The following is a 24,811-nucleotide window of genomic DNA, read 5'->3' on the forward strand; positions in this document are numbered from 1 at the left end:
TATTTCCTATCTTAAAAAAATTTTTTTTAAATGTTTATTTTTCAGACCGCGCACGCGCAAGTGGGGAGGGGCAGAGGGAGAGGGAGACACAGAATTCGAAGCAGGCTCCAGGTTCTGAGCTGCCAGCACAGAGGTTGACTCAGGACTCCAACTCATGAACTGTGAGATTGTGACCTGAGCTGAAGTCAGACACTTAACCAACTGAGCCACCCAGGTGCCCTTACTTTCTACCTTTTTATGCTAATGTTTAAGAATGCAATTAGGAGTACCTGGGTGGCTCAGTTGGTTAAGCATCTGACTGATTTCGGCTGAGGTCACGATCTCATGGTTTGTGAGATGGAGCCCCACATTGCGATTTTCTCTCTCTCAAAATAAATAAATAAACTTAAGAAAAAAAAGTCTAGTTCTATATTTAAAACAAAAAGAATGTAATTTAAAAAAATCTTATTCTGTATGCAGCATCTTTGCTAAAATGTACTGGTTTTATTTTTTTTTAGGTTTATTTTTTACTTTGAAAGAGAGTGTGCATGTGAGTTGGGAAGTGTAGAGAGAGAGGGAGAGAGAAAATCCCAAGCAGGCCCTGCACTGCTGGCATGGAGCCCAATGTGGGGCTTGCACCCATGAACTGTGAGATCATGACCTGAGCCGAAATCAAGAGTTGGATGCCTGACTGACGAAGCTACCTAGGCACCCTGAAACTGTATGAGTTTTAATAATTTGACTATAGAGTCTCTTGAATTTCTATGTAACTACTTATATTGTTTGAGATTAATGATGACTTTGTTTCTTTTTATCCATCCCATATACTTTTTATTTCTTTTACATTTCTTTCTGTGTAATCTAGGGTTCCAATACAATATTAAAGAAAATTAGTTTTTTTGATTAAAAAAAATTTTTTTTGCATTTATTCATTTTTGAGAGACAGAGCACAAGTGGGGGAGGGGCAGAGAGAGAGGGAGACACAGAATCCGAAGCAGGCTCCAGGCTCTGAGCTATCAGCACCCAGCCCGAGGTGGGGCTTGAACTCACAAACCATGAGCCGAAGTCGGACGCTCAACCAACTGTGCCACCCAGGCGCCCCAAGAAAATTAGTTTTGGTAGGCATCTTTTTCTTATTCCTGATTTTAAAGGAAATGCTTCAAATATTTCATCTTCAGTAATATTTGCACTAGGTTTATAATGTATAATTTAATTAGGCCATAGAAATTTCCTTGCATTTGTAGTTTATTAGGAATTTATCTCATGAACAATCATATTAGCTAACACTACTGAGTGCCTTCAAGGTGTCCAACATTGTCCTAAGCACTTCACATAGATTAGCCTATTACATGTTCATAATATATCTTTCAGGTTATTATTATTCCTATTTCACCATGAGTAAACAAGTACATTGAAGTTAAATAATCTGTCCAAGTTCAGGAGTAGGACTAGAATTTGAACCCAGAAGTCCGGCTTAAGAGCCTGGGGTCTTAATTACTTTTCTCTATAAGTTTCTTTATATTGCATTCTGAGTACTGAATTTTCTCAATTGCTTTTTCTGCATCTGATTTGACCAAACGGTTTTTCAACTAATTTGTTAACGTGGCAAACTACATTGATAAATGCTTGAACTGTTAAATCTTCTTTGAATTCCTAAGATAAATTCAACTTTGTCACAGCTTTAAAAAATACACTGATGAATATAATTTGCTAATATTTCATTTAGGATTTTTACATATATGTTCAAAAGTGAGACTGACTCAAATTTTCCTTTTTTGCACTGGTTTTGGTACCCAAGTTAGGGGCATGCATTTGGTGATATTTCACCCTTCATTATCAGGTTGAAAAATATAGTTAGCATTAACAGCTAGCCCAACAGTTTAGACTCCTAGACTATTCAGTGAGGTTCCTGACATCCAAGCAAATGCTAATAAGCAGTGGACAGAAATGTCCAGGGGCATCTGAGCCATTTATTATTGAATGGTGGTCCAGGATGGCCAAAAGTGGCAAAAGAGCCTAATGTATTCTGTCCCCAAAAGTATGAAGGGGGTTGATCCTTAATCTAGTTTAAATATTGATGGCTGTGTTTTATTCAACCATATACACAGCCAAATAGAATAAAAGTAGGAATCCTTTTAGTAAGTGCTTTATTTACAAAATATCTTTTATCTCACTGAATTTACCCAGTACTCTTTAAGAGCCATATTATTTGCATCTTACAGATTAACCTCTATTTTATAGATTAGTTAGTTAAGTGAAGATTACTTGACTAAGGTAATCAGCAGGTGAAATTAGTTATAAATTCAAATCTGTTTTTCTTTACTTCAGTTACATCAAGAAAGTATATCTTTTAGGAGAGACTGTAGCTCCTAGAGTGACAATGATTAGTATCTCACTTGTCATTGAGAGTACTGAGAATGAAAGAATGAATTTTCAAAGGTGGACTGGAGGAGGCTCCATTTCTGTTGACGGTATAGAAATGCTCTATTTACTATGAATGTTCCCACAGAATTTTAACATACCTCCAACTGTGGAGGTTATTAATCTGTTTCTAAACAAAAAATTACTGTGTCTCTGCTAGTGCTAGACACTTTCCTTTTAAATCTATTTTTATTTTAAAGTATAATTAACATACAGTGTTATATTAGTTTCAGATATATAATATAATGATTCAACAATACTATATACTTCTCAGTGTTCACCAAGATTAAGTACAGTCTTAATCTTCATCCCCTTCATTCATTTCACCCACCCACCCCCACCCACCTCCCCTCTGGCAACCACCAGTTTGTTCTCTGTATTTAAGAGTCTCTTTTTCCTTTGTTCATTTGTTTTGTTTCTTAAATTCTTTTTTTTTTTTAATTTTTTTTAAACACTTATTTATTTTTGAGACAGAGAGAGACAGAGCATGAACATGGGAGGGGCAGAGAGAGAGGGAGACACAGAATCTGAAACAGGCTCCAGGCTCTGAGCTGTCAGCACAGAGCCAAACGCGGGGCTCGAACTCACGGACCATGAGATCATGACCTGAGCCGAAGTCGGCCGCTTAACCGACTGAGCCACCCAGGCGCCCCTGTTTCTTAAATTCTTAAACGAGTGAAATAATCTAGTATTTGTCTTTCTCTGACTGATTTATTTCACTTAGCATAATACCCTCTGGGTTCACCCATGTTGTTGCAAAGGGCAGGATCTCATTCTTTTTTTGTGGCTAATATTTCTGTGTGTGTGTACACATATATATACACATACACATCACATCTTCTTTATCCATTCATCTATAGTGGACACTTGGGTTGCTTCTGTATCTTGGCTATTGTAAATAATGCCGCAGTCCACATGGGGTGCATATTTTTTAGTTAGTGCTTTTGTTTTCTTTGGGTAAGTATATAGTAGTGGAATTACTGGATCACATGGTAATTCTAGTTTTAATCTTTTGAGGAACCTCCACATTGTTTTCCACACTGGCTGTACCAACTGTCCAGGCCTTTTTCCAAGCACTACACAGGGCTGGACAAAGTTGAAATAAACAAATAAAGAAAACTTCCAAATATGGTTATTAATAAGTTAGAGACATCTTACCATAATGTAGAGCTGTTTGGCCTTCATTGTCCTGTAAAAGAAACAAATAACACATTTTAGAAGTCTAAGTTATTGCAGAAGTATGGAAGTACACAAGCTATAGCAAATATATCTGATATACCAAAGTTCTAAAGGTTTATCAAATACAGTTCTTCTTGCCTCACAGTAACTTTTGGCCAAGCTCTACCTGGGAGAATAGGAGAGTGTTGAATGGTAATTTGTGTACTGAAGTAGCTACAGCAGAGTCACAGGATAACCAGATTGCAGATATTAAACCAAAGGGAACCTCTTAGAATGTGGCAGTTTGATTACCCAATTAATGGCAAAAACCCTCTGATGCTGTGTATCATTGATCTCAGCTAGTATTATAATGTTTTTTTAAGTTTATCACCAGATATATCTGAGACATCTGTGATTTCTCAAAAGTTAGTAGCTTTTCAATCCCCTTTCAAATATTCATAAATTCTACATTCAAATATTAGGTTTCCTAACCAGAGCAAATACCATAAAGAAATGTGATTTCAGGGGTGCCTAGGTGGCTCAGTCAGTTAAGCGTCTGACTCTTGATTTCGGCTCAGGTTATGATCTCACAGTTTGTGAGATTGAAACCCATGCTGGGCTCGTGGAGCCTGCTTGGGATTCTCTCTCTCCAAATATATAAACTTGAAAAAATAAATAAATAAAAAGAAATGTGATTTAGGGGCGCCTGGGTGGCGCAGTCGGTTAAGCGTCCGACTTCAGCCAGGTCACGATCTCGCGCTTTGTGAGTTCGAGCCCCGCGTCAGGCTCTGGGCTGATGGCTCGGAGCCTGGAGCCTGTTTCCGATGCTGTGTCTCCCTCTCTCTCTGCCCCTCCCCCGTTCATGCTCTGTCTCTCTCTGTCCCAAAAATAAATAAAAAACGTTGAAAAAAAAAAAAAAGAAATGTGATTTCAAAGCACACAAAGTCCTAGAAGTTACTAAGTTTGGAGTTCCCATAGATAACTCCAATAGTTGATTTAATTTTTTTATTCTTTTAAAACCAAGATATTCTAACTATATATACTAATTTTAGCACAGGTAAGTGCTTTTTAGCAACACTGCCTTTTTTTTAACGTTTATTTTTGAGAGATAGTGCGTGCGTGCTTATGGGTGGGGAAGAGGCAGAGAGAGAGGGAGACAGAATCCCAAGCAGGCTCCATGCCATCAGTACAGAGCCCAATATGGGACTCGAACCCTGGAACCATGAGAGCATGACTTGAGCCAAAGTCAAGAGCCAGATGCTCAACTGACTGAGCCATCCAGGCACCCCAGCAATACTGCCTCTTATTAAGTTGAGAGTAGGTGATGATATTAATGAACAACAAATAAATCAGGATTAAGTACAAGTGAAAGCAGAATTTAGTAATTAATTTGATATTGACTTAGTAATATGCATGGCCCTATTGTGCCCTGATAATTAAGAATAAATGCTTAGGGGCACCTTGGTGGCTGAGTTGGTTATGTGTCTGCTCAGGTCATGATCTCACGGTTCGCTAGTTCAAGCCCTACATCATGCTGGAGAGGAGCCTGCTTAGGATTCTCTCTCTCCCTCACTCTCTGCCCCTCCCCTGCTTGCCTGCCTTCTTTCTCTCTCTCTCAAAAGTGAAAAAACACAATAAAATTTAAAAAAAAAGCTTAATTGTTGTGAATAACTGGGAGAGGGTGATATTATGACCTAATCAACTATTCTAGGGTACATCGTATCTACCTTTCCCACTTCTTAAAAGTTGAATGTGGGGATTGATTCCCAGAACTTTTTGGCTATGGTTCTATTTAATCCCCTAGGAAGGAAAGCAAAAAGCTGTCACAGGAAAGTTCTTTACTGGTTCAGATAAATAGTGAGAAAGTCACTCCTTAAGGGCTTTTTAACACCTAGAGAAGGTTTACAGGGGTGACTTCTAGTGGAGGTAGGGAGACAACTTTAAGGCCATATAGTTCAAAAACATTTTTTTTCTTAAGTTTATTTTTGAGAGAGATAGAGAGTGCAGGGAAGTGGCAAAGAGAGAGGGAGACAAAGAATCCGAAGCAGGCTCCAGGCTCTGAGCTGTCAGCACAGAGCCTGACGTGGGGTTGAACCCACGAACTGTGAGATCATGACCTGAGCCGAAGTGGGACGCTTAACCAACTAAGCCCCCCAGGTGCCCTGCAATATAGTTTAATTAAACAGTTTTCCTACCAGAGAATGGGAATTCTTTTGGATTTGGGAGTGAGGTGTGAGAAGTGAGCGGAGATATGAAAGAAGTAATTTTGAGGGCCCCTGGGAGTAGGGTAGACTTGGCTGAAGTGTAACAGTGGATGCTCATTGAGCAACATAAGGATAATAAATTCTAAGGGAATGATGGAAAGCAGCACTAAGAAGTCAGGGAGATAACAGAACATTTTTGCCTCCTTAAAAAATTTTTTTAATTGAAGTATAGCTGACACAATTATATTAGTCGCATGTATACTACATAGTGACTCAACAATTATATACATTACAAAATACCTACTTCTTTCTTGTCTTTTCCAATATAGCCCCTACCTTGCTCCCTGCTCCCCTTTGCCTTGCCCTGCTCTTGAGGTTAAGGACAGGTAAGGGAAGAGAGCGAAGGCAGCTACAGTTAACAGGTTCCAATCCATGTGATGCTGATGGGTGATCAGCATGACAATGGGAAGTTGTGCTCCAGAGTGTTCTGAATTGCCTGGCTACCACCAAAGGCATTTAGAAAGAACTGAACTGCCCATTACAGCTTTAGACTCACATCTACTTTGCCCGCTTCCAATGTTAATCAGTAAAAGAGTGTGTGTGTGTGTGTGTGTGTTTATGCATTCACACGCATGTATGTGATGAGTTTATACGTTCGTTTATTCATTTATGGTTTAAATGTCCAGTAATAGAAAAACAATTTCAGAAAGGGCTTAATCTATTATAATTTTGGACTTATGCATCCATCATGCAAGGTTATTATTTTCCACAATTATCTATCTTTAGAAAGTGTAGTTCTCTTGCTATTTGTGCATAACTTTCTTAATCACCCTATTCATATATACTAAAGGCTAGTTTCTTTTAATTTCTAATTGGTTATCTTCACTAGGGAGGTGGAAACCATTTCTTTTAATCACTTTTACCAATGAATACTAAATGTGTATCTTCAGCCCAATTTCCAGTTAATTAAAAATATTTATCGAGCTCCTATTATGTCCCAGTCACTGTTCTGGGGACTAGAAACACGGAGATGAGCAAGACAGACAAGGTCCTTCATGTTATAAATCTTATATTCTACTGCCAGGAAAAGTAATAAGCAAGTAAGTATATTTAATAACAGGCAGAGATAAGTGCTCTGAAAAGATAAAGCAGAATAAGAATCTAGAGTGATGTGGGGTGCTGTTTTAGATAGGACAAAAAAAGGCTCTATGAAAAGGTATGTTTACACAAAGAACTGGGGAAGATGCGAGGGTAACCCAAGCTGAACAAACCATAGCACTCATCATCCTCCTGGTCTGAAAAGCTAAGCCAAACCTATCCTATTTTTTCTCTCAGGATTTTAAAATATGGAACTAGGGGATGGAAGTATGTGTATAGAGAAGATCCTTTCCTCTCCAAGCAAAAGAAAATGGTGTAGTGAAATGAGACAGACACAAAAGGACAAATACTGTATTATTTCATTTACACGAAGTACTCAGAGTAGCCAAATTCAATGGGACAGAAAAACAGAATAGTGGACACCAGGGGCTCAGGGAAGGAAGGAATGAGGAGTTATTGTTTAATGGGTACAGAGTTTCAATCTGCGATGGTGAAAAAGTTCTGGAGGTGGATGGTGGTGGTGGCTGCACGACAGTGTGAATGTGCTTAATGCCACTGAACTGTACACTTAAAAATGGTTATAACAGTTAATTTTATGTTGTATTTTACCAAAATATAAATAAAAGAAAGTTTTAAAGAAGCAACAGCAGAAGGTGTGAACCCAAACTGCAAGTGGAGACATTCTTCACTTCTTGGAGAAAACTTCTTCAGTAGGAAAAAAGTGAGTAAGTATTCACAGAGAGAAGTAGTGGTCAGAGATGGAGAGAAAATGAGTCTCTGAAATTCTGTTTCTTAGCTGTGTGTGTTTGGGCCCTTGGAGAATTACTTTGCTTTTTTTTTTTTTTTAAAGCTCTGCTCTGCATTCAGAGGGATGCTTATTGTATTTTTTGCTGCACTGCTGGGTGTTTTACAGTGGGAAAAATTTTCAGATTTAGTCTGGAATCTGGGGGAAAAGGAAATTCCTTAACCTTTAAGACTCAGTTCACTTTCTTCAGGAAACCTCCCCAACTCCTCTTTTTCTACACTGGGCAGATCATACACACTTACCTGTCTCTTCCACTAAGACTGTAAACTTCTTGCAGACAAGTACTATGTCTTTTACCCAGTGCCCATCACAGTATCTTGCATATAGTGTATGCTCAATAAATGTTCTTGAAATGGGGGAATGAATACATTAATCTTTCCTCATTGGTTTATTCTTTAATTTCTTGATGTACCTTTTTTCTTTTACCTGAATTAAAAACAAAAGTTCCCACATAATTCCTATAGTATGGAATATAATACCAGATAAAGTAATGTAATGAGGGACTAAACAATGATGAACAGGAGACTGAGTTTATAGTTAACTAAGGGCTAAATGATTACTATATTCAGTATGACTTCCAGATTCCTTTTCTTCTATAGGGTCACACAACAAACTGGTCCCTCATGAATTTATACAGGTTATTTCTCTCCCCACATGTATTCTGCACTTATCCTTTCTTACTTTGTTTTAATCACGTCTCCATTTTATTAGTAATTATTTCTTTAAGAACTTAGTTTTCTTCTATCTCCAGACTGGGCACTCTATCAAATATAAGAAATATATTTAATTTTACCAAATGAAGTATTGATGAAAATATTAAAAATTTTGCTTAGAACTGATATATAGGAGACTTTATTTTATCCCTTTAACATTAAACCACTGATAACATTACTAATTCCTGTGCATAAAACTCTGTGGCCAAGTCCTCAGTTTTTCCCTACTGCTAGAAGCATTTTATGAAACTGAATCAAGAGCCATATTTCTTTTTTTTTTAATATATGAAATTTATTGTCAAATTGGTTTCCATACAACACCCAGTGCTCATCCCAAAAGGTGCCCTCCTCAATACCCATCACCCACCCTCCCCTCCCTCCCACCCCCCATCAACCCTCAGTTTGTTCTCAGTTTTTAACAGTCTCTTATGCTTTGAAGAGGCATATTTCTAAGTCAAGATACACATATTTTATAGCTAACATCATATTCAATGGTGAAAAACAGAATTTTTCTTCTAAGATCAGGAATAAGACAAGGATGTCCACTCCCACCATGTTATTCAACTTAATACTAGAAGTCCTAGCTGTAGCAATGAGGCAATAAAAAGAAATAAAAGGTATCCAAATTGGTAAGGAAGAAGTGAAGCTGTCACTATTTGCAAATGACATAATACTATATATAGAAAACCCTAAAGACTCCACCAAAAACGATCAGAACTGATAAATGAATTCAGTAAAGTTGCAGGATATAAAATTAATATACACAAACCTGTTACATTTCTATACAATAGTAATGAAGTAACAGAAAGAGAAATTAAGAAAACAATCCCATTTATAATTGTACCAAAAAGAATAAAAATACCTAGTAATAAACTTAACCTTATGAGGTGAAAGACTTATACTGTGAAAACCATAAAACACTGATGCAAGAAATTGAAGACGACACGAACAAACAAAGATATTCCATGGTTCGTGGATTAAAAGAACCAATATTGTTAAAATGTCCATCCTACCCAAAGCAATCTACAGATTCAATGCAATCCTTACCAAAATACCGACAGCATTTTTCACAGAATGAGAACAAATCATCCTAAAATTTGTATGGAACCACAAAAGAGCCTCAAGAGCCAAGGTAATCTTGGGAAAGAAGAACAAAGCTGGAAGTATCACAATCCCAGATTTCAACATATACTGCAAAGCTGTAGGAATCAAAACAGTATGATACTGGCACAAAAACTGACACATAGATCAGAACAGAATAGAGAGCCCAGACATAAACCAATGCTTATATGATCAATTAATCTACGACAAAGGAGACAAGAATATGCAATGGGGACAAGACGGTCTTTTTAAAAAAATTTTATTACATTTATTTATTTTTCAGAGACATAGTGAGACAAAGTGAGAGTGGGGGAGGGGAAGAGAGAGAGGGAGACACAGAATCTGAAACAGGCTCTAGGCTCTGAGCTGTCAGCACACAGCCTGACGCGGGGCTTGAACCCACAAACCGTGAGATTGTGACCGGAGCCAAAGTCAGACGCCTAACCGACTGAGCCACCCAGGAGCCCCGGAAAAAGACAGTCTTTAACAAATGGTGCTGGGAAAACTGGACAGCTACATGCAAAAGAATGTAATTGGACCACACAAAAATAAACTCAAAATGGGTTAAAGACCTAAGTGTGAGACCTGAAACCATAAAACTAGAAGAAAACACAGGCAGTAATTTCTCTGACATCAGCCTTAGTGACATTTTTCTAGATTTGTCTCTTCAAGTAAGGGAAACAAGGGCAAAAATAAACTATTGGGACTACATCAAGATAAAAAGCTTCTGCACAGCAAAGGAAACCATCAACAAAAATCAAGTGGCAATCTACTGAATAGGAGAAAATATTGCAAATGATACATTCAATAAGGGGTTACTATCCAAAATATAAAGTTATGAAATGAGTTAAGACAGAAATAAAAGGCACAGCATGGGGAATATAGTCAATGACATCGTTGTAGCATTGTAGGTGACTGACAGATGGTAGCTATGCTTGTGGGGAGCACAGCGTAACATACAGAGAAGCTGAATCACTAGGTTGTATACCTGAAACTAATGTAACATTGTGCATCAATTATACTAAAAACAACAACAAAAACAAAGAAAAACAAACCTTTGTTGGAAAATAAGAGTGGTATTTTTTTTAAAAAAAGAACTTCTACAACTCTATCCCCCTCAAATAATCTGATTAAAATGGAACTTGATTAGACATTTTCCCAAAGACATTAAGATAGCCAACAGACACATGAAAAGACGCTCAACATCACTCATCATCAGGAAAATGCAAATCAAAACCATAAGAGATCATCTTACACCTGTCAGAATGGCTAGAATCAAAAAGACAAGAAATAACAAGTGTTGATAAGGATGTGGAGAAAAAGGAACCCTCATGCACTATTGGTGGGAATGTAAATTGGTGCAGCCACTGTGGAAACCAGTATAGAGCTTCCTCAAAAAATTAAAAATAGAAATACCATATGATCCAGTAATACCACTTTTGGGTATTTAGCCAAAGAAAATGAAAACACTAATTTGAAAAGATATATGCACCTTTATGTTTATTGCAACATTCACAGAAGCCAAGATAGGGAAGCAACTCATGTATCCACTGATAGATAATGAAGATGTGGTATATACATACATACATACATACATACATACATGCATACCTTTCTCATCACCACATAGTATTCCACTGTGTATATAAACCACAATTTCTTTATCCATTCATCAGTTGATGGACATTTAGGCTCTTTCCATAATTTGGCTATTGTTGAGAGTGCTGCTATAAACACTGGGGTACAAGTGCCCCTGTGCATCAGCACTCCTGTATCCCTTGGGTAAATTCCTACCAGTACTACTGCTGGGTCATAGGGTAGATCTATTTTTAATTTTTTGAGAAACCTCCAAGCTGTTTTCCAGAGCAGCTGCACCAGTTTGCATTCCCACCAACAGTGCAAGAGGGTTCCTGTTTCTCCACATCCTCTCCAGCATCTATAGTTTCCTGATTTGTTAATTTTGGCCACTCTGACTGGTGTGAGGTGATATCTGAGTGTGGTTTTGATTTGTATTTCCCTGATGAGGAGCAACGTTGAGCATCTTTTCATGTGCCTGTTGGCCATCTGGATGTCTTCTTTAGAGAAGTGTCTATTCATGTTTTCTGCCCATTTCTTCACTGGATTATTTGTTTTTCGGGTGTGGAGTTTGGTGATTTCTTTATAGATTTTGGATACTAGCTCTTTGTCTGATATGTCATTTGCAAATATCTTTTCCCATTCCGTTGGCTGCCTTATAATTGACATCTTTAACCTCACCAGGTTACTAGGGAACTTAGACATTTTTACCTAAGGCCAGCTTTTCATACAGCAGGGGAAACTGTAGTAGACATTATCATATGGTATTAAACGTATATCCAGAATGCCCATCAAGAAATTTAATTTGAAATACTTTTTGGATCTCAAAGGACTTTGCCAACTCTTAATTATGTCACTTTGATCATTAGAGCTTCTTTCAGGGCATGTGTTTTCTCTTCCTATTTTTATTTTCTTTTTGCCTAAATTCTTCGACTACCTAGGTGAACTGGGCTACGATATTGCATTTTACTATATCTGATTGTTTAAATCAGGACAGCCTGATAGAATAATACTAAATAATGCTAAAACAGTACTAATAACACTAAATAAGGTCTGTATGGAAGAAAAAATGCATGAGCATACTCAAGAAAATGGTGGCCTAGCAATTCCACTTCTGGAAATGTATCCCTTAAGAAACATGGTCCCATCCTCAAGTGTTCATGTTAATAAATGGCGTGTCATTTGGGTGTATTATTCATCTAGCTTCCCAAGCCAGGAATGGGAGTTCCACCCCTGACTTCTCTTTTCCTCATCCTCTAGATCTAATCAACCAGCAGCCCATTCTGGTTCTACTTCCAAAATAGACACCTTCATTTCTCTTCGTCCTCATTGCCTCCCCCTATTACGCACCATAATGTTAAAATCCTAACTCCCATTACCTCAGACTGTGACCTTATTTGGAAAAAGACAGGAGTTATGCATCTATAAAGCAAGGAATCCCAAGGGCTGCCAGCAAACACTAGAAGCTCGGAGAGGCATGGTGAGGTTCTCCCCTACTGGTTTCAGAAGAAAAATGGCCCTACTAACAATAAATACCTTTTTTTTTAAGCAACCTAGTATGTAGCAATTTGTTATGGCAGTTCTACAAACTAATACTCCATACCTCAGTACAACCCTTCATCACTGCTTACTTGGCCTGATGCAATGCCTTTACATATGTGTCCCCCCCACTGCTGGCCCACTCCAGTGTATTCTTTACATAGCAGTGAGTGAACTCTTCAAAAGTTAAATTAGATCACATCACTACCTCGGTTTAATATCCTTCAACAGCTTTCCATCACTCTTAGAATAAAGTACAAAAAGTACTCTTACCATAACTTAGGACAGCAGATCTTAAACTTTTTGGTCTGAAGGCCCTTGTATAGTAAGTCTTCAAAATTACTGAGGGCCTTAAAGAGCTTTTGTTTAGGTGGTTTATATCTATCAATATTTACCATATTAGAAACTAAAGTTGAGAAATTTAAAAATCATTACCTGTTATAATAAGTAACTTAATTTTTTAAATGCAAATACATTTTCCAAAAGAAAGGAAAACACTGAGAAGAGTGACATTATTTTACATTTTTGCAAATGTCTTTAATGCCTAAGTAAAAAATAACTGGATATTCATATCCTATTCAGCATTCAGTCTGTTGTGATACCATGTCATGTGGCCTCTGGAAAATGCCACTGCTTGCTCCTGAGTGAATGAGTGCAAAAAAGGGCAAACAGTGTCTTAATGTTGTTAGGAAAATAGTGCTGACTTTATGGACCCCTTGAAAAGACCAGAAGGACTTCCAGGGGTTCCCATTCCATACTTTGAGAACCACTGGACCTAGGAAACCCTGCCTAACTTTCTAATCTGATCTCCTAAAATGCTGTTCCTTCTGCTCTCCACATAGCTGGATCCTTCCTCATCCTTCAAGTCCCAGCCTTTCTCTCATCCATGTAGAGAAAGTCCTCCCTCACTGCTTGCCTCAGAGAGGTCACCTCCTGTTGCTTTTCTTCAGTTCAATCCCCTGGTTGTTTCTTTCATAACACTTGCTACAATTTATAGTTTAAAAATGTATTTCTCTGTCATCTTCATTTGATTATGAGCTCCATAAGGGTAGGTCCCTTGTCTTTTTTTTTTTTTTAACGTTTATTTTTGAGACAGAGAGAGACAGAGCATGAACGGGGGAGGGTCAGAGAGAGAGGGAGACACAGAATCTGAAACAGAATCCAGGCTCTGAGCTGTCAGCACAGAGCCTGATGCGGGGCTTGAACTCACGGACCGTGAGATCATGACCTGAGCAGAAGTCAGACGCTCAACCGACTAAGCCACTCAGACAAGGGCGCCCCCTTGTCTGACTTTTTGACTGTTACACACCTAGTACCTAGCACAGTATCTGGCACACAGTAAACACTCAAACATTTCACTGAGTGAAAGAAAAAATGAATCATGGATTTGTACACATGTTTATATGCCAAGGATGCTAATGCTTACATTCATTCATTAACAGATATTTTCTGAGCACTTACTATGTGCCAGGCACTGTTCTCAGTGCAGGAAATAAAAACAGACAAAAATCTCCATCCTAGTTTTGGAGGAGGGGAACACAGAAAATAAACGAAGGAAGTAAAATACACAATATGTTAGATGATAATACATGATGTAGAGAAAAATAAAGCAGGAAGGGACAGGGAACACTGGAGGCAGGTACAATGGCTTTCAGCTTAAAATAACGTAGTCAACACACGCCTTACTAAAAAAATTACTGGAGGTGAAAAACTTGAAAATGATGAGGGAACAAACTCTGTGACTCTCGGCGGTGGGTGGGGAGGGGAGGCAATAGAGGGAGTAAGATGAGCAAGGCTCTGAAATGGTCATGTACTGGCATGTTTCAGGAACTAAAAAGGGGCCAGTGTGTGACAGCAACAGAGTGAGCAAGTTAGAGCAGTAATAGGAAATGAGGTGTGAGAGGTAACAGAGGGCCACATGGCACAGGGTCTTGTAGGCTTTTATTCTGAATTTAGTTAAGAGATCACTGGAGGGTTTTAAGCAGGAGTAACTTGACTTCATTTATGGGTTAAGAGGATCACCCTGACCACTAGGCTGAGAAGAGACTGAAGGGAAAGTGGAAAACCACCCAGGGAGCTTATTTTAACCATCTGTGTAAGAAATGAGAAGACTTGGGCCAAAGGGTTAGCAGAAGGCAAGGTGAGAAGTGATCAGATTCTGTTCATATTATGAAGGTAGAAGGGATAGGATTTGCTGATAGATTGGTTATTAGTGTAAGAAAAGAAAGAAGTTAAGGATTCCACCAAGAATTTGGCCTGAGAAGCAAGGATATAATTGCCATTAACTAAGATGAGAAGGACTGGAGCCAAGGAGGTTTTGGGAGTCTGGTTTTGGACAGGTTAAGTATGGGATGTCTATCAGACATCCAAGGAGAAATGTCAAGTTGGCAGTCAGAATATGGGTCTGAAGTTCAGGAGAGAGGTACAGAATAGAAATATAAATTTGAGATTTGTGAGCATATATTTAAAGCCCAGAGAATGGACGAGATCACCAAAGAATTGCGCAAAGAGAAAAGGTTGAGCTCTCAGGCATCCCAAGACAAGAGGATAGCAAAAGAGGCAACCAAAGGAACTGAGAAGGGACTACTGAAGAGGAAAGAACCCACGGAACTGAGAAAGCCAATAAGGTAGTAAGAAAACCAGAGGAGTGTAATGTTCTGAAACATAAGAGAATAAAGTATTTCGAGAAGGAGTAATTATGCCAAATGCGGCTAAACAGTTCAGGTAAGGTAACAACTGAAAAGTGATCCCTAGAGTTGGCAAAGTGGAAGTTAGTGGTTTTCCTGGTAAGAACTGGAAGAATAGTGGAAATGGACACCTCATTCAAGTGGGTCCAAGAACTAATGGGAAAGGAGGGATGAGAACACAAACAACTCTTCCACGGAATTTTGCCATAAAGAGGAGGAGTGAAATGGGGCAGTAGTTGGGACAGTTAAATGGGGCAGAGATAGCACCAATTCTTATAAAGAAGAGAAAGAAAACTGACCATGCATAAAAGGATATGTGGACTAAGATCCCTGAGTAGGATGGGATGATATATAAGCAGAGGGGCTGGCTTCTGGAGCACAGGTAGTTCATACACACTCATAGGCGGGAAGGGGGTCTATAAGCACAGATGCAGGGAGGTGGGTAGATGTGATGGTAAGAACTTGTGGCAGTTTTTTTAAAATGACTCTTACTTCCTCAGTTAAGTGGGAAGAAAAGTCATTAGCAGAGAATGAAGCTGAAGAAGGAGGTGTCTGGATTTTGAGGAGAGAAGAGGAAGTATGAAAGCGTTATCTCACAGGGCAGGAGACTTCAGGAAGTAAGGAAAGGTAGTGTAAGTGCTGGACAGCACTAAGGGCTGGCACTCAAATGGGCGGCACTTGAGATTAACGGTCACAACTCTGAAGTGAGCACAGTTGTGTAAACAGGTGGCATGTTTAGCTGCGTAGGTGCAGACAAGGAAGGGTAGGAGAATTAAGCACCTATTTTCTGAAAGCCTATATATGAGGGCCACAATGATAAATAAACCGGCTGTGTCTTTGTGCTCATGGAGCTTATAATCTAGCTAACATACTGCAAAAGAGAACAACACAAGCATCTCACCAGTGGCATGGCTATAGTAGGATACACCTGCGTGACAGAATACCAGGCAGCCATCAGAAATTATGTTAAATTACGTATCTATGGAAAAGAGAAGATATATGTGATAAATAAATAAAATAGGTTATAAAACTATGTACACGATGATCCCCCCCCTTTTTTTTAAATCTTTTACATGTTTATTTATATTTGAGAGACAGATTGGGAGCAGGGGAGGGGAAGAGAGAGACACACACATAGAATCCAAAGCATGCTCAAGGCTCTCTCTGAGCTGTCAGCACAGAGCCCGATGCGGGGCTCGAACTCACGAGATGTGAGATCATGACTGGAGCCGAAGTCAGGCCCTTAACCGACTAAGCCACCCAGGTACCCCCATTTTTTTGTTTTTAAAATGTGTTACCTACCTACAGAAAAAAGATAAGGAAAACATCAAATGTGATAAGGGGTTACCTCAACGCTGAGATTAAAGATGATTAAAATCTTTTTCTTTATATCTATTATTTGTACTTTTACAAAATGTCTTAATATTATTGTTATTAATTTTTTAACAAGAAAAAGTTACTATTCCTTTGTATTTTCTCTGAATCTGAATACTATGTATATATTTACATTTATTTTTCAGTGATTCTAATTATTACTTAGGTCTTTCCAATAAAAACTGATCAAACCAATTAGAATCATGACTACTTGTAAATGGCTCTTCACAATTACAAGCATGATAGGGTTACCTCCCACACATTTCTCGTTTGCTATGTTCCTCGGATCACCATGTCTAATTTGGGGCTTTTGAGTTCACATGCTACGGGCTGAAGTGTTCTAGTGTTTAATGTAAAATGTTGAGAGTTTTGATCTTTCGACTTAGAGCATGTCCACCCAGAAATCAATTAGAGCAGGGACATGAACGTAAGAACCATGACTCTAATCACAGAACTGACTGGCAAGTTGGGAATAGAAAGATGGGAGGACAATCAGCTTGTCTTCTAATTCTATTACGTTTCCTGTCTTCCAAGAGTACTAGAGAAGGGAATAGGCTTTAAAAAGACATTAAGAATTTTCCTCAATTCTGAGTTGTTTGTATGTCTAAGTGCCTTGATATGTCTAAAGAATAGGTTTCTGGGTGAAACAAAGAAAGACGATTATTTTACATTACTCACTAATCATATTGCAGTCTTTAGGGACTCAAATGCAAATTCTTCTTTTATTCATCTTTTGTATGCCTAGCACATAATAAGCACTTAAGAAATGTTCAATCAATGAACTCAATGGTAATGGCTCATCAATATAAAGCTTGTTTTTAATCATAGTTAATAATTATTTTAAATCAACTACTATATTATAATACTCTTACTATTATGATTATGATACTTTATACAAAACACATTATCTTGTATTTGCAAAATCTTAACCTCTGCTATTCCACTTTGTGTATTAAAGTGGAATTTGTATTAAAACAAGAATATGACTCTAGACATTTTCTCTTGGTAACTTCAAAACAGGATATAGGAAACCAAACCTTAGTCTTTATAAACATTCTGTTTTAAAATATATTACAAAGAATAAATGGAATTGAATGTCAAGAATGAGTAAGTGAAAGCTTTTACTCATCTGGTTTACAACTTATATCAGCTAATTTTTTAAAATTTAAGTTGATTAAATTTTTTAGTTGTTTCATTTCAAATGACCACACCAGAAAAGGGTTGTTTGTCATGATTATTTATGCCTTCCCTTTCTGTTTTAGCTTAAAACAAATGTTCCAGGTTAATAAATACGGAGTTGTTATAAACAGCAGCAAAAACAATTCCAATAAATTAAAATTGGTTATACATTTAAAATCTTTGTAAGGGATTATACATTAGGGTAAAATAAAAATACTCAGTTGAATTAAAATAAACAAAATCACATAATAAAGTTAAGAGTGTACAAAAATTCAGCCATGCTTAAAATTCAGACTACAAAAGTATAGAAATGTGCAACCCTCCACTATACCTCCACGTCCTGTTTCCAAATCAATAATAAAAATTCATAAGGAATATAAAGGAATGACAAAATAATACATGAAATTTAAATAAGAAAAAGAAGTAAGAAAAGGAAAAATGTGCCCATAATCCCATTAAGTGATTCTCTACCATTACCTTTGAAATGGAAAAGAATCATGAAAGCTTCCCTCCATCTAGCCTGTTTCTCTGTTCTGACTCTTGAAGGGACTCAAAGCTATCATCCACCACTCTGAGACTGGACTCAAAGGCAGCCAGCCACTCTGCTTTAGAACTTCCACTAGAACCTTGAGCCTTCCCAATTCTTAACTAAAACTTTGTCTCTCTCATCCCCTCTTTAGCTTGTATTATTTGTGAATACGTGTTCTCCTGCTCTTTTGAAAGGACTATGGCATAATTTAACCTATGACACCCCAATTACTGTCATCCCTTGTAACTAGCACAAAGCTCTGCATAAAATTAAAGTTAAATAAGACTAAAGAAAAATAAATGACTTGTAAGAAAACCAGATCTAGTTACACCTCACTAATCCAAGGACTTGTTTAGTGTTCTCAAGTATCTGGAATAGGGCCCACAGTATGGAGGAAAAATGCCGATAAGGACCACATTAAACATGCTGTGGCCAGCTGGCTCACTGTATAGAAGGATCCTTCTACCTGGTTTGAGAAAGCAATGAAGGCCCAATTTGCCTACGAACTATGAGATGCAACGGAAGAAACCTGGAGAGAAAGAAGGAGAAGAGAAATGGTAAGAGGACTAGCAGAGACTAACGGTAATGAGGAGGAAGAATGAGGGCAGCAACAGCAGCAGCCAGCAGAAATGAGCAGCTGTGACAGAGGTGGCAAGTTGCAGGCATTGTAGACCACAGAGAATAGCTAGCCATACAGTGGGCTGGGCTGTGCACCAACCAGTCGATTTTAGCAATCGCAAGAGAGAAAGAGAAGCTTTTTGGCCCTATGCTTCACGCTCTCTATAAATACCCACGGTATAGTAACAACAATTTAAGAAGGAGGCAGTGAAGTATAGAATATATGTTAGAAAAAAATGTTTATAGAAGATCAGCTAAAAAATGAAAAGCAGAATTTAACTGTACTTCAGTTATTTGAAACCCATACTAATCTAAAATGTTTAACTTTCCAACAGGTGCTAGATAGTTACAAGTTTCTTAGACTAAGGGAAGAAAGAGGAACAAACACTGGCTGAATACCTATCGTATGCTGAAAGTTTTATAAACATTTCTTTTGATCTCTCACAACAACCCTATTACATAAGCATTCTTATTCCCATTTCCAGTAAAATAAGGCTCAGAGAGATTATATATAACTTGCCCAAGGTCTCAGACTCTTCTGACATCAAAATCCATGTTTTTTTCAAATATACCATGCTACTGAAAAGGAGAAAGGGGAAATCAACAAAAATAAATACAAGTAAGGAAAAGAGTGGTTAAATTTTTTTACTTTCGCAAGTTAAAGACAACAGGTAACTGAAGTTATAGTCTCACATACAGCACACCTTCGTCACATTCAGTGGTAAATAATCTTACTCCTCAGGATTATACACTCATCTTTACTTCTCCTCAGTTGATTGCTGTACTTTTTCAGGTATGCATATTTTGAGAAGCTGTTGGTTTATTTTAAAAGATTAACCTTCTAAACTAGTCCAGCATACGTAAGGTATGTAAGATATCAGAGCCAAGCTGCTTTCTCTTCTGAAGGGAGTTCTGCTCACAGCATTACTGTTTCTATAATATTGTACAGTTAAAACTCAATATACCTCAATCTGCTCTATTCTAAACCCCCTGTATGGTAAATAATCACACACAGAGCAAAGAAACCCAAGAAATGATTATTTCTGATCATACTTACTCATTCTTTACTTTCACAATGAAAATTTTCAGTCTGCTAGGTAAAAAAAAAAACAGTTCCCCATCCACAGAGGGTGCTAGGAAATAGGCACTTTCATTTGTTGTTGCAAAGAGCGTAAGCCTAACACTCAGTAAATGTTCACTGCCTCTGGTTTAGCATCTCTAGAATCTATCTTAAAAAAACACTTCAAATATTTTAAAAGCTTTGGGGAAAAAAAGAGCTCATTCTAGTATTATCTAGAATAGCCAGAAACTGGGAACAATTTAATGCCCAACAGTATAGGACAAGGTAATAATACATGTGTTGAATGGATTATTATATAGCAATTTAAAATGATGGTCATAAGGTATTTATAACCTAGAAAATCATCACAATATTATTAAGTGTAAAATGGAAGAATCAAAAGTATTTTTACAGTGGGGCTCCTTGGTGGCTCAGTCGGTTAAACATCTGACCCTTGATCTGGGCTCAGATCATGATCTCAGGGTTTTTGGGTTCGAGCCCTGCATCAGGTTCTGTGCTGACAGTGCAAAGCCTGCTTGGGATTCTGTCTCTTCCTTTCTCTGCCCCTCACGTGCTCTCTTGTTCTCTGTCTCTCTCTCAAAATAAATAAATAAAGTTAAAAAAAAAGTTTTTACAGTAAGACCTCAACTATGTAAAACAAGCAAAGAAACAAGAAAATATGGCATACTGAAAACTTATTTTTAAAAATCTACATTGTAAATAGATATACATCTATGCAGTATTTTCCTTTGTTTTATTTTTCTATATATTCTATGAGCGGGTACTACCACTACGACGGAAAATTAAAACACCTTGAATTTTTCATAGTTACGTTATTTTACAATATAGAAAGTCTGGCCTATAGCAGCTCCCTGAAAACTAATAGTATTTGTTGGAAATTTAGAATTCTGATCTGAAGTTTTGGAAATCCATCCAAAGTTAAGATGTGGTAGGTATACTGGGTGAGAGAAACAAAATGTTGACAGGCTGGATCAGTTGAATCTAACAGGATGGAATTTAACAGATAAATGTAAGATTCTGTACAAAGGACCAAATAGTCATGAACTACAGTGTGGAGGAAATATCTTAGAGAGCATAAATTGAAGACATGGGTCTTTAGCAGGAATAAGTTCACTCAGTTTGATGCAGCTACTCAGAAAACAAATTATACTTTAGGAATGTATTAAGAGTTGGGATAATGTTAACATGAGGATAGTGACAGTCCCTGTGACAGGCAGAATTTTAGGATGATCTCTGATGATCCACGCCCTTGTATGCAAGCCCTTCCCCTTGAGCATCACTAGGACCTGTGAATATAAGGAATACTACTTCCATAATGGAGGGAAGAGATGGCATGGAAAGAGCTGTCCTTTACAGCCATGTTGGCCAGGTTGTAAACTGCCTATGGAGAGGGATGGCCTCCAGCTGAGGGAGGGCCTCAGTCCTACAACCACAAGTAACTAAATTCTGCCAATTATCTGAATTAGTCTGGAAGGCAATACCAAGTTCCAGATGAAAATACAGCACGGCTGTTACTCTGAATGCAGCCTTGAGAGACCCTGAGAAGATCCAAATAAGCCATACCCCAACTCCTGAACTATAGAGCCCATGGGATAATAAACATGTATTGATTTAAGCTGCTGAATGTGTGGTAATAGGCTATGCAGCAATTAAAAAAAAAACAATACGGTGCTATTCTCTGGGTTAGATGACTCCTACAGTGTTAGTAGTATTGAATCTGGGTGAAAAATGTTGTGAAAGGCATATACAAAGAGCTTAAAAAAGGTTTTAATTGGATGGTACAGTAATTTTGAATTATGTCATGTCAGACATGAAAGAGAAAATATCTGAAAACAGAGGAACTGAGTTTGCTTCTACATGGCTACACATTGTAGAACTTGGAAGAATGTGAGAACATTTTAGGGAGTCAGATACTTAATTTTCTAATAGAAAGATGTTTCCAAACATAAAACAGCTACTTTAATAGTCTTTGAATTCCTTATCCCTAGAAGTCTCAAGCTTAGAAAGATGACTGATTAGTAGGCTTAGTATAGAGAGACCCTAAGCATTTCTTGATGGTATGATTAGTAATCTTTAAAGACTCTTTCTTAAACACTTGCATCTTTAAATACTGTATGTGAATAAAGAAGTACTTTTATTTTTTTAATTTATTTATTTTGAGAGAGAGAGGGAGAGGGAGAGAGAGGGAGAGGGAGAGGGAGAGAGGGGGAGAGGGAGAGAGAGGGAGAGGGAGAGAGAGAGAGAGAGAGAGAGAGAGAGCGAGCGAGCTGGGGAGAGGCAGAGAGCAGGAGAGAGAGAATCCCAAGCAGGCTCTGACCTGTCAGTACAGAGCCCGACTCAGGGCTCAATTCCATGAACCATGAGATCATGACCTGAGCCAGGATCAAGAGTTGCACACTCAGCTGACTGAGCCACCCAGGTGCCTCAAGAGATACTTTCTATTAGAGCATGAAAATTTGCTGCCTGGTATACAATAAGCAGCCAGTACACATTTGTTGAATGAATAAATGCACAAATGAAAAACTAATGAAGGAAAGGGATGGAAATAGTAACATGGTAAGACTTACTTACCTTTCAATTTTGGTGTGTGGGGGGGGAGATAAATTAAAAATGAAACCTTGATGATAAGGAGCAGCTGTCTCTGGGAGAAAGAATGGTGTCTTTCTCTAGCAAATACAACCACACAGGGAAACTGAAGGAGCTCCAACTGTGGGCTAAAGATCGGGTTTCAGTCTTGGTACCACACTCCCATCCTCTTGGTCCCTAAGATGAACTGAAAAGACTACTGCAGGGCTCCAGGTTGAGTTGGGAGGCATGTTAAGGCAGGTAATGAAGGATCAGGATTGGGAAATGGGGGATGTAAGAATGAATAATCTAGAGGGGTGCCTGAGTGCCTCAGTTGGTTAAGTGTCTGATTCTTGACTTCAGCTCAGGTCACGATCTCACAGTTCATGAGATCAAGCCCCACGTCAAGCTCTGCACTGACAGCACAGAGCCTGCTTGTGATTCTCTCTCTCCTTCCCTCTCTGCCCCTATCCCACTCACGCCTGCTCATTCTCTGTAAGTAAATAAACTTAAAAAAAAAAAAAGAATGATTTAGAGAAATATCAGAATTTGAAATCTTAAAGGAAGCATGATCCGAGATGTTTGTGTACAAATAAGTTAACACAGAGCACAAATGAATGTGTCTGGGGTTGCGAGGTTTCACGAAGTGAGACCAAGACTGGCAGGTTTCAAAGTGAGCACTGAAGTTCCTGAATAAAAACCACATGGGATAGAATCAAGACAGAAATTGTGACATATTTTTACCTCTTCCATTAATTAAAACCTTCAGTCCAAAAGCTATTAATTTCTAAATGTATTATTTCTGGATATACAAATATTGCTTACTTTTGTCAGCTGTATAGTCCATAGCTTTCTAAACATTTACTTTCTACATTTGTTGCACTGCTTTTACTAAATGACAGACTTATTGAACAATGTATCAACAAATAAAATCCAAATAAGCTTTCTTTTTGCTCTTATACTTTTCTTTTCCCTTTCTTAGTTTTCAAGTTAACAGAACAAAATATATTAGGGATCAAGAATATACTTGAAAATTACCTTTATTCACTAAGAAAGCTGTTTTTTTTTTAAAATATCATTTGTAGGTGAAGAGGCAAAATATTTCCAGAGATTTTTATTTGCTTTAGGACGTTGCAAGAGCAAAGTCACTTCCACTTAACAAAATATTTTATACTTTTTATCTAATTTTAGTTAATTCACTTCTTATGTGAAGTCAGCTTTTAAAAATGGGTTTCATTCTTTAGTTAATGATGAGGCTTTTTTGGGTTCATACCCTCTCATTTATTAGCGGGCCTCTCTTTCATCTCATTTTCCCCTGAAATAAAACCACTTCCTATTCTTTTTAGCTCCTCTTTTCATCTCTCGCAAAGTTTTATTAATACAGATTCTCTTCAGCTTTTCCTCTGAATGTCACTGTAAAACTGATTTTTTTTTTGAAGTCAAGTCTTTAAGCTATCGTAAAAATCATATCAAATATTTCTCTACTTGCATTCTCCTCACTCCCCATTCCTCTCCCCAGCAACTGAACAATTTTGGTATGACCCACCAGGCTATATGATAGTAATAGTGCAACTAAAGATGTTTCAACCCTCTCCAGTGGCGCCTCATTTCAATGTTTTCTTCCAGCACTCCTTAACCCAACCTGTTAAGGGACTCTAGTTCAAATTTTCCTTTTGGTATCTGCGAAATTTATTCATATCTTCTGTTGTTACTCAAATACAAATTCTTTATCAATTCATATCTGAATTAACACAATGGCATCTTCATGGTGGTCCTCCCTATTGTCTTTCTCCCTAATAACAGTACACTGTCACTAATCATTCTAAAAAAATCTACTGTGGCTCTTTTTTATTTTTTATTTAAAAAAATTTTTTTTTCAACGTTTATTTATTTTTGGGACAGAGAGAGACAGAGCATGAACGGGGGAGGGGCAGAGAGAGAGGGAGACACAGAATCGGAAACAGGCTCCAGGCTCTGAGCCATCAGCCCAGAGCCCGACGCGGGGCTCGAACTCACGGACCGCGAGATCGTGACCTGGCTGAAGTCGGACGCTTAACCGACTGCGCCACCCAGGCGCCCCTGTGGCTCTTTTTTAAAACACACACACACACACACACACACACACACACACACGCGCGCGCGCGCACTCTCCCCACCCCCAATCTCCCTACTTTATCCAATTATT

The 24,811-nt window shown here is 38.0% G+C and overlaps 1 protein-coding gene across 2 annotated transcripts in view; it reads right to left on the minus strand.

Annotated features, from left to right (window-relative positions):
* ACBD6 (acyl-CoA binding domain containing 6) overlaps positions 1-24,811 on the minus strand; it is a 205,166-nt gene that overhangs the window by 23,695 nt on the left and 156,660 nt on the right. For both annotated transcript variants that reach the window (XM_047076859.1, XM_047076860.1), the window contains exon 7: positions 3,559-3,589. In XM_047076859.1, coding sequence (XP_046932815.1) covers positions 3,559-3,589 — 31 coding nt within the window. The remainder of the gene's footprint in view (positions 1-3,558; positions 3,590-24,811) is intronic.

This window comes from Lynx rufus, unplaced genomic scaffold (assembly GCF_022079265.1).
Source record: "Lynx rufus isolate CCGP_SWC_20201006 ecotype Redwood Valley unplaced genomic scaffold, mLynRuf1.p SCAF_15, whole genome shotgun sequence".
Classification (NCBI taxonomy): domain Eukaryota; kingdom Metazoa; phylum Chordata; class Mammalia; order Carnivora; family Felidae; genus Lynx; species Lynx rufus.